The sequence below is a fragment of the Leuciscus leuciscus genome (genome assembly GCF_965113295.1).
Source record: "Leuciscus leuciscus genome assembly, chromosome: 4".
NCBI classification, from domain to species: Eukaryota; Metazoa; Chordata; class Actinopteri; order Cypriniformes; family Leuciscidae; genus Leuciscus; species Leuciscus leuciscus.
The window spans coordinates 19237294-19251139 of record NC_138728.1 but is presented as its reverse complement, the minus strand read 5'-3'; the positions used below and the strand labels follow the sequence as shown (position 1 = coordinate 19251139).

The 13846-nt window shown below is 41.3% G+C and overlaps 1 protein-coding gene and 2 long non-coding RNA genes across 7 annotated transcripts in view; 1 reads left to right on the top strand and 2 right to left on the bottom strand.

Annotated features, from left to right (window-relative positions):
- Positions 1-8392: 8392 nt before the first annotated feature.
- celf2 (cugbp, Elav-like family member 2) overlaps positions 8393-13846 on the top strand; it is a 148926-nt gene continuing 143472 nt past the window's right edge. For all 4 annotated transcript variants that reach the window (XM_082168230.1, XM_082168228.1, XM_082168250.1 and 1 more), the window contains exon 1: positions 8393-8579. In XM_082168230.1, the coding sequence (XP_082024356.1) occupies positions 8527-8579 (53 nt within the window). In that variant the 5' untranslated portion in view covers positions 8393-8526. The remainder of the gene's footprint in view (positions 8580-13846) is intronic.
- Positions 10597-13230, bottom strand: LOC309497921. Of its 2 annotated transcripts, none has more exons than XR_014205754.1 (2): positions 11148-13230; positions 10597-11099 (listed from the first exon to the last, which is right to left on the bottom strand). It is a non-coding gene; the product is annotated as an uncharacterized lncRNA (long non-coding RNA). The 2 variants fall into 2 exon arrangements; XR_014205755.1 differs by having other exon boundaries at positions 10597-11087.
- Positions 13254-13846, bottom strand: part of LOC309497909 — a 43383-nt gene continuing 42790 nt past the window's right edge. Inside the window, exon 3 of the long non-coding RNA XR_014205742.1 lies at positions 13254-13846. This exon is cut by the window's right edge and continues 222 nt beyond it. This is a non-coding gene — a long non-coding RNA (uncharacterized lncRNA).

The following is a 13846-nucleotide window of genomic DNA, read 5'->3' as shown; positions in this document are numbered from 1 at the left end:
GTGATAAAGCCAGGCCGAAAGGAAGAACTCGATATTGGTATGCTTTGCCCCCGAAAGCAAACCTCAGGAACTTCCAATGACACGGACGGATGGAAATATGCGTCCTTGAGGTCTATCGTGACAAACCAGTCCTCGGACCTGATCTGTGGCACGATTTGTCTCAAGGTTAACATTTTGAACTTGAGCTGCATGTACTCGTACAGAACTCGAAGATCTAAAATGGGACGCAATCCCCCGTCCTTTTTTGGAACTATGAAGTACCGGTTGTAAAACCCGGTTTCCCTGTTGGAGGGGGGTACATATTCTATGGCCCCTTTCTCTAACAGAGTGTTTACTTCCTGTTCCATAACCAGAACCTGCTCGGGGCCCACCACTGTGGGCAGGACCCCCATAAACCGCGGTGGGCGTTAATAGAATTGTATCTAATACCCTTTTTCCACGGTCTGCAGGACCCAACGAGAAACATTTGACAGTAGCTTCCACGCTGTCAAAGATTCTACTAGAGGTACCAGTCTCTCGAGACTGGTTTCTGGATTTTGTTGCTGTTGAGTAGTCGGTTCGTCGCCCTGTAACGGCGCACCGGCAGGGAACGACCAAACAGACTGCTCCAGCACCCTCCTCAGAGGGGGCGGGCATCCCGAGGCCACTACGTTTCCGGGTGGACCTTGAGATATGTGCTCGCCGGAGACCGCTGCGCCCTGTAACACCGGAGGCGGCAGGGTTGGCAGAACGGTCCCCTGAGGGCACCGAAGAGAGACGGCACCGTATTTTTCTCCTGCTGTTGAGTAGTCGGTTCGTCGCCCTGTAACGGCGCACCGGCAGGGAACGACCAAACAGACTGCTCTAGCACCCTCCTCAGAGGGGGCGGGCATCCCGAGGCCACTACGTTTCCGGGTGGACCTTGAGATATGTGCTCGCCGGAGACCGCTGCGCCCTGTAACACCAGAGGTGGCAGGGTTGGCAGAACGGTCCCCTGAGGGCACCGAAGAGAGACGGGCACCGTGAAAAGAGGTGTTAACCGCTCTGCTTCGGGGGGACTACCCTCATTTGTCCTGAGCCCTCAGACATCAGGACTTTTTCCCAGCAGCCTTCTTGGCGGTAATAACGGTCCGCAGATCCGTTTTACCCCTCGAAGACTGCTGGGTTTGAGAGCGCCCTCCGTGTCCCCGAGATTTTTGTGGGGGAGCACGAGAGGACACACTCTGTTTTTGAGTGGCACGATGTTCAGCGCTCTTTTTAGAGGAGTGAGGCTGCCCCCGCTCAGCAGCCTCAATGAAAGAACGGCGGGGGAGAAGTTTTTGTAATGCAGCTGCCTGTTTAGCAGCTTCCAGAGATTTAGCTACCGCACTGTTTACTGCATCACCAAATAAACCAACAGTGGAAACCGGAGCATCTAAGAGAACGTGCTTTTCTTTCTCTTTTATATCGCTCAAATTGAGCCACAGATGCCTCTCAGTGGCTACCAGGGCTGCCATAGACCGCCCGATTGATTTAGCGGTCTCCTTGGTGGCCCTGAGAGACAGATCTGTGGCTCTGCGTAGTTCAGCCACTGTGTCAGGACCAATTCCCCCGCCCTCCTCTAAATCCCCCAATAATTCTGCCTGATAGGCTTGCATAATAGACATCGTATGCAGACACGCTGCAGCTTGACCAGCGGCTGCATACGATTTATGAACCAGAGATGATGTGAATTTTACTGGCTTAGAGGGAAGTGAAGGAGCTTTCAGGGAAGATGCCGTTGCTGGAGAGAGATAGCTCGCAAGCGTCTCCTCCACCTTCGGCATCTCCCCATAACCATATTCTTTATATTTGTGAATGGAAGAATAGTGGGATGTTTGTGGTGCATACACTCTGTATGAAACCGGTTTTCCCCACGATTTCGACACCTCGGTGTGGAGATCGGGGAAAAACGGAAGGCTTCTTCGCTGAGGCTGTGTACGAGATGGCAGGAAGCGTTCGTCGAGCTTACTTTTCGAACGAACGTCCTGCCTATCCTCTGGCCACTCAATAGATAGTCTGTCAACTGCTCTAGTAATAACATCGAGCAGTTCCTCAAACGCATGAGACTGAGGTGGCGAATCCTCAGACTCAGCTTCAATACTCACAACATCCAACTCCTCAGAGCTGGACAGTTGCAGTATTGGTGCCTCTATCGGGGGGGAAGAAACCGCAATGCGTGCTTCCACACCCTGATGAGAGGCACTGGATCTGTCAGATTGATGCTGAGATAAGGCAGAGCCCGTCTCAACATCCACTGACAGATCCATTTGCGAACCCCAGGTCTGAGATCGCCGCCGAGCCTCAGCCGCGGCGGGACCCGAGCCCTGGGGAACGCGATCGGGATTGAACCGAGCCAAGCGGGATCGGAGCGTGCGCAATGGAAGCGCGTCGCAATGCACACAGTCACCACCCTCGAGTGCTGACTGGGCATGCTCCTCACCCAAACAAACAACACAAAGAGTGTGAGTATCACCTCCCGTTAAATAACGCGGGCAGGGATGGACACACACTCTAAACTGCTGCTTGCTCGCCATACTGAATATATATATATAATATAGACAGACAACACCAAATAACAAGGACAGATTCAACACAGAGCGCAACTGAAGACTCAGAAAGCTTTCGTTTTCTGTTTCGGGCCGGCTTTTATAGCTTCCTGGTACGTGACGTCACCCGCCTCTGACGTTCCGCCACACCATTGGACTGATTTTACATGTGCTTCAAGACGTCATCACGCAAAGCGTTCCCATAGCGTCAGCTTTTCGACGCAACGGGAGTTCCCTTGAAAGGGAACAACCCACTTTGCTGGGTAAAATTAACCCAACATGTGTTCTGTCCTATATTTACTCCGCCCTTGGGTTGAAAACCATCCAAAATGTTTTTTGTTTTTTTTAAGAGCAAACTAGTTTGCAGAAATTTCCAGAAAAATAGTAAGTCTAACTGTCATTCTTTCTTTGTGCTGTAGACTTTTATAGATTGCACTAATCACAATTTATGTCTCATTAATTCCGCACTTTTTCTGCTGGTCATGAAAGTAAATGATCATCAATGTCTCATGCATTTGAGCAAACTTTCAGTGTGTTCAGCGGTAAATTTATACTGTACAGTCTCAGTAAAGTATGTCAGATTGCTGTAGTCTGATGGATCCTCCAGAACATGGCTCTCAGAAATGCCCCACAAGATTGGAAATTGTGCCATTTAAAGTGTTTTCAACCCATTTTGTGGGTGTTGGTGCCATTAACTGAATCCTTAAAGGGAATTCTCCAAGTAAATTGTCTGCTTTATCACCTTTTTGTTCCATCATCTGACATATTTCCATCAGAAATTGACTGGATTATGAAAAGTGGGCATTACATACCAAAACAGAACCAGGTAGGCATTTGGAGGAAAGGCTGTTAAACATCATAAATTGATACAACATGCACATCATGCACAAAATGCTAGAAATTAATTCCGTAATTACCTAACAGGTCATTCTTTTCTGCTTCTCTAGATGATAACATAAAATGACTACAAACAAGGTAACCTGTCCACACCTCATCCACCAGGTATGTTTAACGCCGTTTGCATTGATCTTCATGGTGCTGTGACAGAGATAAGGACCCATACATTTTATAATTACATTCAAAAGCTCTCCAATCTCTGTATTGCTCCTGTCCTCCCTGGACGGGCAGGCTTTATGAAGCTTTGCCTGTGAACAGAGGCAGCACTTTATTTCCGCCTGGTTAGGCAGAATAGATCCTCATCGAATCGTTCTTTTTAAGACAATGTGCACGTGGGCGTATGGCTTTGGGCTTATTTGACAGCATCAAATGGATTTCAGAAGAAAGGAAATATCGTCGTTTATGAAATAATCCCCTCATAGTTATTTCATCCTTGCGCTGGTGTGCGTGCCGTCGTTTTGAGCCTTTCCTCATTTTCTTATGTCCTTTTTTCTTTTTATTTATGCTGAATAGATGCTGAGTGAGGAAGAGAAGGGGGAATAGACTTTCAAAGGATGATGTTATAGCCTACTTTATTTAGATTAGACGTGTTGATGATATGGGCTGTGAATTATGGCTGACGTCTCGGGTCAGCGTCTCTTCGAGAAGACAACAAGAAAGCGCCCGTTTCTCGTTTTCCATCTACGTCTGTCTCTCATACATCTCCTCGCCTTGTGTGTGTGAATGTATATAAATATGGTCGCTAACAAGATTACAGGCCACGAGTGAATGGATGATGCGGAAAAGGAACGTTGCACATGTTTTAAGAAGCTATGTTTAAGAATAACACTCTCAAACCCACACAAACCTACTGCTTTCCAGAAACCAGGATTCTGCTGTCTTGTGGGTTTGTTAAACAGAGCTCTTTGCTCGTTATTTAGCCCGATTTGGTTGGTGTGGTTGTAATGTTTACAGTGTCAGCCAAAGTGGCCGGGTTGTTTATAGGGATATCGTAGATGTAGGCTTGCTTTGTGAAGACGTGACTGTGACACCAACAGTGATGCAACAGCACATGTTGCGTAAATGCTAGTAGTGTTAGTGTACATTTTAAATTAGCCGCTTAAATTAACCTATTTTCTTTCACGTTCCTGATTTTACAATTAATTAGTGAACATTAACTCTTTCCCTGCCAGCAACCGCCAACATTTTTGATAATTTTCACAAAAATGTCATGGCCCCCAGAATGTTTTGTTTTATGGATGTCTACATTTGAATGCGAGTAAGTTTCATAAAAAAAAGCACAATTTTGAAGAAAAAAAAAGCTGAGAAAATTGTGTTTTTTTAAAAACTACAATGTGCATTAGCAATGCTTTTATCGCTTGTTTCTGCTCGCTTGTTTCGATCTGGAGATTCTGTCAGTGAAAACACGGAAAGTCGGAAAATTCCATCAATGGCAGAGAAAGAGTTAAGTTGCAGTCAATCAATTCAGCGGTCAAGCTGTTCAGCGTTTTTTTTTAGGCAAAATCCAGTCATTACAATAGGAATACACACAATCAAGAATTACGTATAAGAGCGAAAGATTTCCCCGACAGATTTTGCAAAAATTTGCAGAAATTCGGATGATTTACCTTTACCTCTCGAATAATTACCTTTATCCCGAAGAAAAAAGTTTCATACTATATGCTTAGCTTTTCCGCTAACTTGCAATGTGGCTAATGCGTAATGTTAACCAGTAGCATTGTTTAAGCAAACTAGCATTCAGGTCGTACTTAACTGTGGTGTATGTAATGTCCTCTTTTCATGAAAACAAAATAAAAAAACTCCACAATTTGCTAATGTTACATTTAAAAAAAAAATTTAAAAAAATAATATTGAATTTTGAGGTATACAAAGTTATTTTGTTTGTTTTCTTGGCCAGTGTGACTGTAGTTTTCAATGTTATACTGACATCTGTTGGTGTGGATGTACAGTAGCATAACATTTTTAGTTACCAATTCCATTCAGTCCCTTCGGGATGTTGTGGTGTTGCAACTAATGCAAATTAAGATATGAAAATGATGGATTTGCTAGTCCTCATAATGCTTTCACCAATAAAAAGTGCATTATTTTACTGGATGCACTTTTACATCTTTTTTAATGAATGCAATTTCTGACAATACTATTTTAAATTGTAAAACAAAATGCGAAAACAGTATGACAACAATAGACAATAATATAACTGTTAAAAACAATATTAATTTAAAAAATTTTTAAATGTATGTAATCAGTCTCTGTCTGTATTTTCAGCAAAGCAGAACTATGATTCTGTGCCGGTATCACCATTGCCTTGTGTAAAGGGGGTCAGGACCACAATTGATTTTGGTAAATATGCACAAAAAAAATTATATTTACAGATAATTGTACTCTTACCGTCACTCACTATCACTAATTGCATAAGTGCATAATGATTATTGGTGTATTGTCAATTTAAAAGGCCTCAAAAAACAACGTAATGCATTAGTCAGTCATTTTGGGCTGCAATATTTTTTTTTTTAAATCCCACAAATTCGGGGAACTGACCATTGCAGAAATAGCCTATATATATATTGTTGATGGACTTGATTTATGATAATTCATGTTTTGATCATTGTTCTGAATCCAATCCGGACAAAGTCTTTAACAAAAACACAATTTTCTCAGCTTTTTGTTTGAAATGCTGCTTTTTAAGTGACGCTAACTCACATTCAAATATTGATAAAAGCTAGACTAAAATGTTTTGTTTTTTTTGTGTTTTTTTAAGCAAAGGTTCTGTTCTATCTTTTGATACAATATGTTCACTGTTAACATATTCATACAACAAAATATTCTGGGTCCCATGAAAGATCTGGCGCTGACTGGCAACTTAAAAATAATATTCTGGCAGGGAAAGAGTTAATTGTGATCTCACTGTCATATAGTCGAACTCAACAGTCATTACAGTTCTAGACATAAAGCAATAGAGACATAAGTAGTCTCAGTTCCAGTGTTTTAATGCATCCATGCACTTAATTTCAAGAGAACTGAACCATCCTCATACATAGTGGCTTACTTTGGGATAGGTCAGAGGTCTAAATTGAGTATGTCTCTTACAAACATTCATGTGAATAGAATTATTATGTTTTTAGAGAGGATAGATTGTCGTTTCTTATTCCTTTCTTCCCCCTGCTACTGTAAAAACAAGCCAGTAGGAGAACTTTGACCTGCTGATATTGAGCAAGAGATACACAGGAAACTCATGCTCCATGCATGTGTTAACTTTCTTTATTTCACCCTCTTTCATTCACATGAAAACTAAGCAGGGTTTACATTAAAACGAACACTTCAAGTATAGTTTTACCTTTATTAATCTGAATTACCATAGTTTATGTGTGTTAGTTTATCTGCAGTTAGAACGCAGATAAGGTGGTAGCCCTAAAACAGGATGTGGTGATGCGTCAAACAGGAAGTAAGCCTTGTCAGATATAATAATGTCACGTGGAGTGGGTGTCTGTCTTCTCATTTGACTCACAGGCCTAACCGCTTTTTCATCTTCTTCTTCTTCTTCTTCTTCTTCTTATAATAGTTTATGACAAAGCAACATTTCCATTTTAAGATGGCCATTTAAAGTTGACCTGTTATGCAAATAACTGTTCTTGGCCATTATTACAGTTTACGACAAAAAATTTTCAATATGTACTAATTGTGTTATAAGGTACTGAACAAAGTATGCTCCAATAGGCTTTTTTAATGACTGAGACCTTGGCTTTTACAGCAGTTGACAGCATTAAGGACATCATGGACATCAACAATATTGTCAGGATATTAAAAAGAGGGGTACACTTATTACGAACATTTTTATTTTGAATAAACATTTAGGGGGAAAACAGCATTTCAGTTTGTTTGGTAAAGATTTGCCATTTAGTTCACTTTTTGAAGTATCTACATCTGGTATGTAGCCTAATGAACAATACTAATGAATGCATAACGATGTAAATAATATGTGATTCTTTTTTTGAGCAACTTGTATACTTTGTTATTAGGCCTTTTAGCACTAATGTAATTATTATTAATTTATTAATTAAATATGCATTGTTGTATGTGTAACATAGGCACTGAAATATCCTCTTTTCATATGTCTTTAGTATGTACTTTACATCTGCACATCCATTTTATGTACATTATGACACTAATGTATACAGTACCGGTCAAAATTTCAGTGTCACATGATCCTTCAGAAATCATTCTAATATGATGATTTATTATCAATGTATCAGGTTCCAAAATAATATTAAGCAGCACAAATGTTTCCAACATTGATAATAATAATGAGTATCAAATCAGCATATTAGAATGATTTCTTAAGGATCATGTGACACTGAAGACTGGAGTAATGGCTGATAAAAATTCAGTTTTGCGTCACAGAAATAAATTATATTTTAAAGTATATTAAAATAGAAAACCATTATTTTAAATTGTAATAATATTTCACAATTTTACAGTTTTTTTTGTTTTTTTTTGTTGTTTTTTTATCAAATAAATGCAGCCTTGGTGAGCATAAGAGACTTCTTTCTAAAACATTAACAATAACTTTCAGTATGTACAGCACACATAAAGAAAACTGTATCAAATGCCTTAAATTGTAATTTAAGTACACCTAATATAAATTGTGACCATGTAAAGTGTTATTGCTGAGCCTACTTACCCATTTTGACTTTGGCATTTATACTTTAAAATGGAGAACAGTGTGGCATTTTAGTTTCGTTGGCAAAAGTCGTAACACAGAGTTATAGAGATCTGTCTGTATAAAATCCTCTGTAAAAAAAAATTTACAATAGGTTGCATACGTTGTTTCGGATATTACACAGAGGTTCGTAAAGACATGAGGCGGTGAGAGAGAGAGAGAGAGAGAGAGAGGGAGAGAGAGAGAGAGAGAGAGAGAGAGAGAGAGAGCTGGAGTGATTGTGAGGGGCGGAGGAAAGAGAGCCTGTTCTCCGCGCTTATCACACTCAGAGCAGTGCAGAGAGACAGTCGGAGTAACAGCGCTCACTCAGTCACTCAATCAACCGCATTCTGTCCGAGCAAAGCCCGAGCTGCCCGAGCCTCAAGCATGGTCTCTATAATCTCAGACCTGGACCCTCTCAAGAGCTGGAACGTGTTAAGGTAAGACCCGAGCCGACCCGAACATGCATGCGGAGAGAGAGCGAGTGTCTCCATCTGCCCGCGCTGAGGACGCGCTCTTCCGCTCGACTCCAACACAAATGTTGTGAGAATTACGCACGGTTGCGTGTGCCATTTCGACTCGAAAAAGTGTGTGTGGGACTTTTTTCCCCCCCTTGAGTTCGCACATATACTGTCATGTGTCTGACGCATGGAGTGTCTTATTAACCCTTTGAGAGACCAAGCCCTCCCCCGAACTCACCGGGAATGAGGAGGTTTATCAGACCGGGCGCGTCTCATCTCATCTCATCTGTGATGCGGGATGATGGTGCTGATGCTGAGAAGACGCGGTGCACATCGCTTCCAGCTTTATATAGAATAGTTTATTAATGCACTTTAAGTCAATCGACTTTTTTTCTTCTTCTTTTATTTCTTTCTTTTTTTAAATACCCCCTTAGGATCTTGATATGATATGGTATTGCGCATCTCAAGCTATTACGCAAACAAGTGCTCGTCTTTAAAGTCGGTTTGTTTGTGTATCTTTGGTTAAACACTCTTGGATATTTATCAAGTGTTTCTCAAACTGAACTACCAAGACTGGACATTATAGACATGCTGAACCTAACCCTAACCTTTATCTATGGACATTTATTGGCATTTTTGGACATCATACCTGCTTTCAAAACTGCCCAAAATGTTGACTAGGGTGTGAGATGGGCATTGTGTAAACTCAGTTCTCTGAGTTTTTGGGGAAGTATAAAAGGGTAACTGAAACCTCAGAAAGCATGTCATGATGTCAGATTGTTCCGCTTTAGTTCTCGGAAGCCTGCACGCTTTTAGAGAACAGCATATGACCCAAAAATAAGATTAAAAAGTATTATTAGATTAGATTAGATAAGATTATTAATTATTATTAAAGTTTTCAAAAGTTATTCACTATTTTTGTGCACATTTACATTTTATAAAATCAATATTTTAGTAATTTGTTGACTTCATAAGCTCCATCCCTGATGTTTTGGACAAATAAATAAGAGGTTCAGTCAGAATTTCTAATGTCACTTTAAAAAGGCGTTCATGATCATATTTGTAATGAGGGTATGAAGTGCGAACCATAAATACTCTGGATCTTCATATATAGTTCAGGATTCTGGGTTGTTGTAAATTGGGGCGCCACTGTATTCCACACTGAATTATGAAAATAGATCAAGGGTATAAAGATGACACGCTGTGCTCTCTCAGAAGAAGTGTTATTTTTGGTCAATTATTTATTCCGATAAGCAGGTCACTGCCTAGAGTGCACCAAAAATGCACATACATGCACATCCTCAAATGTGTACATGCTGTTGGAATTTTTTTTTCTTTTAATGTGCAAATCCTGTATGATACATACTAGAACACAGTCACAGTCCTGTTTTAATAGCTTTACTGTGTAGGTGACAGAATACTGCTGCATTTAAGTAGACATTTCCTGATCGATGTAGCACTATTAGTCAGTATGTTCCTTTTCTTTCTCGCTGACTGACACTCACAATCACGGTTCCACCCCAGAGCCGTTCAGGGCATAATCTTCTGTTCAGAGCCGGAGAGAAGGGGCTGATGAGGGGGATGTGTGATGGATCGCTATTTGTCTTTTCTTCTTTATTAGTGTAGAGACTCTAGATTAGCCAGAGGAGCAGCTGCTGGACCGTCTTAATAAAGACCAGCTTAAGTTTTTCTTTTGCTTCTCTTTACGTTTCTCTCTTTCTTATGTGACTCTAGGGTACACTACAATGTGGCATTCTTTACAGCCTAATGAAGCCACCAGACGACCCAGAACACTGTTGTCTAATGAGCACACACTCGTGTGTGTGTGTGTGTGTGTGTTTATGTTGCACCCAATTAACGTTCTCATTATCTCTCCTTTAGTTCAAACCCCTTTCTTCTGTCGTCCTTTATTTGAGTGTAAATCTGAGAAAATAGAGAGCAGATAAAAATTGGATCCAGAAATAACTTTTGCTATCTATTAAGTTAAAAAAAAAAATTCCGGGTGCGACTTTGACGTGCTACGCAAACAAAAAACTCCAGCGTCTGCGTTTCCTCAAGTTTCTACCGAATCAACACCTCTGAACATCTCGCTGCCCGCTTGCAATCATTTCAGCCTGGTTCAAATACATCATCTTGGATTGTGTCTGAATGTGACGCATCGTAACGATATCGGATTTTTCTTAGGATCAGTGCAGTGGAAATTTCCGACGTGCTTCATTTCTTTTTAGGGCTCAGCTCTCTGCAGGATCACTCTGTCATGATCCCACTTTTCCTTCATGAGGGCTTGATGCATTTTTAACACGGATGTCATTTGAACAATAGACTTGCAGATTTCTTTTGTATTTAATGTGTTTTATCATTTACAAAAGAACTTGATGGACTGATGTAATTTTGTTACATGCAAATGCCAAAGAACACATTGAGATAATAGTGTTCCATCCATCCATCTATCTATCTATCTATCTATCTATCTATCTATCTATCTATCTATCTATCTATCTATCTATCTATCTATCTATCTATCTATCTATCTATCTATCTATCTACATATCTATCCTCTGCTAATCTAAGTGAATATGAGAATATTGTGTTCACTTCCGCAACTTTTTACCATCCTCAAACTTGCGCGAATATCTTGCGAAAAACGAAGCCAAGAGATGCAACTCCGTTCTGTCACTGCAAGCAACCAGAACAAAAATACCATGGAACTCATGTCCGCCCACACAGACACACACACAATGAGTCACAAGCACATGCATAATGTCCTAACACACACATACAGGCACACAACAGCCTCTCTGTCACGCTGACACACACACACTGTGCTCTGCGCGCTTCGGAAGGCAGGTTGAGTCGGTAATGAGAGGCAGCATGCTTATTAATACCACTTGATTACATTGAAAATTACTTTAAATAACAATGACAAGTTGTTGCTTTTATTGAATTAGCGGAGAGGCAGGCGGGGGAGATGATTTGATTAGAGGCATATTTAAACACGACACTTGGTGTTCTTGCGCCTGATAGCAGGTAAACTCGCATTCTTGTTGTGTTTTTACATCCTTCTGTCTTTCTCCCGTTTTAGTAAAACAAGGAATCAAATTGTTTTTAGGCCAGAGAGAGAAGCGATGGTAGAGAGGCAATGGAGTGGCAAGCATCCGTCTTTAGCAGTGGGTGACCTCTGACCTTTGCAGTGTTGGTTTTAATGAACGCTGTTAGCGGCAACGGCTCAGAGTGTGTGTTTAAGCCTCTGCCCAGGACGCATCCGTAATTATCTGGCTGAGTGGCTTTTCTGTGCGCGTGCGTGTGTGTGTGTGTGTGGGCGGCTCATGCCGTTAGCCTGTCCCTTATCCTCGGCATTAGTGGCTGGCTGCAGACAGTGGCGCACAGACGGGCGGCGCAGATGAACGGCGTTGCATGCTGATCTCTGCACCTGTACCAGCCTCAGACACACACGGCCGTGCACGTCACTCCTACCCGTCAGGTCTGGGCACTGCGCCGCAACGAAGAGAATAAGCTCCTTAACTGAGCAAACATATCTAGAATAAATAACCTACAATATATCTGTCTGTCTATCTATCTTTCTATATGTCTGTCTGTCTATCTGTCTGTCTATTTATATGTCTGTCTATATGTCTGTCTAGGTAGGTAGTTACAAATACAGAGAGACAGATGAAGAGTCTGACAGAAAGATAGATAGCTAGACAGCCAGATACACATAAACATGTGACAGATAGAAATATAGATAGACAGGTATATAGATATATAGATAGATAGATAGAGAGAGAGAGAGAGAGAGAGAGAGAGAGATAGATAGATCAAAATAGAGATAAAATAAATCCATTCACTCCTTTTTTTTTTATCTTCAAAAAGTCTAAACACTCTCAATAATCAAGCCATTTGGATTTTCTGAGCAATATGATGTCATATTGCTCAGGCTCCGCCCACGACCGCTGACGGACTGTCCCGTATTAGCATATTTCCTCCCTCAGCCATTTGTATACTGTCTGCCAAGGCATCACTTTACCTGTCTTGTGTCGACACCCCTGAATAGAAGAGAGGGGTGGGGTGAGCAGTTGCTCATTATCATTTAAAGAGACATGCACCGAAACGGGTCGCTGTGAACAGAGCTGTTTTGGAGGAGGTGAAAAGGGTGTTGTTTTACACAACCATTGAGGAATTTTAAGCAAAGTATGTTACAAACTTTACACGAAGACCCTGAAGAATCATACCAACTTGTGGAAAATGGGCATCCGATGACCCCTTTAAGGTAAAATCAATTAAAAATGTGTTCCTGTGAGTGTATATTTGTTGTTTTCAGTTAGTTAGTTGTGTACTCTTGTCATGTGAAAGCTCACAGTAATGAGGAAGCGGTGGAGGAAGAGATGTGGCAGTGCAGGCTGGAGGTGAAGACAACATTTGATGAGTGTGTGCGTTGGATCCGCTGCTCTCCAATAGAGTTCTGTATTATTGGCTCAAGTCAGTGTGGCGATGCACTGCCCTCCGCCGTCTAGGCAGTGTTACCCATTATGCTGTCTGTGTATGTGTGTCTGTGCGTGTTACCAATATTGTTCCACAGTCTGACATTTTAGGAGGCTACGTGAGCTACCCAGATGGGTCTGCACCCCTTGAAGTTAAAAAAAAAAAACTATATTTTGCATTTCAAAAGAATTACCAGATACAATACAAATCTGAGATCTCAATATCAACTCAATTATTTCTCAGCAAAGTTCATTTTATATCTCGATTCTCTTTCTGTTTGTGTGTCTTTTTTAATTCTCATAAATGGGACTTTTAGGAGACACATTTGAGACCTTCTGAGCACTTAACCTCCTGAGCAACATTTGAGCCGTAACATTTACTGGTGTTTCCTGATATGGTACTTTAGTATTTCTTGTTATTCCGAATTCTATGTGAGAGTGTATGTTTGTGTGAGACACAGAAACCGACCCACCCCCCATTTGGCTTGTTGAGGCAATTGGGAAATGGTCACAGGATTTTAATGAGAATCTGTGTGTGTGCGTGTGTGCAGTGCATTGTTTAAGCCGTAGGAGAGTGCAGGGCTCAGGACAGAGACTCTTTTCAGGCCGCGCTGAATGTCCATGATTAAAACCGGCCTGTACGTCTGACTGTCTGAGAGAGAGACAGAGCCTATTGTCATCTCTCTCTCTCTCTCTTTCCCTCTCTCTCTCGTTCTGTGTGTGTAGGCAGTTTTCTATGATAAGGTTGAAATCCAGAGAGGCATATCA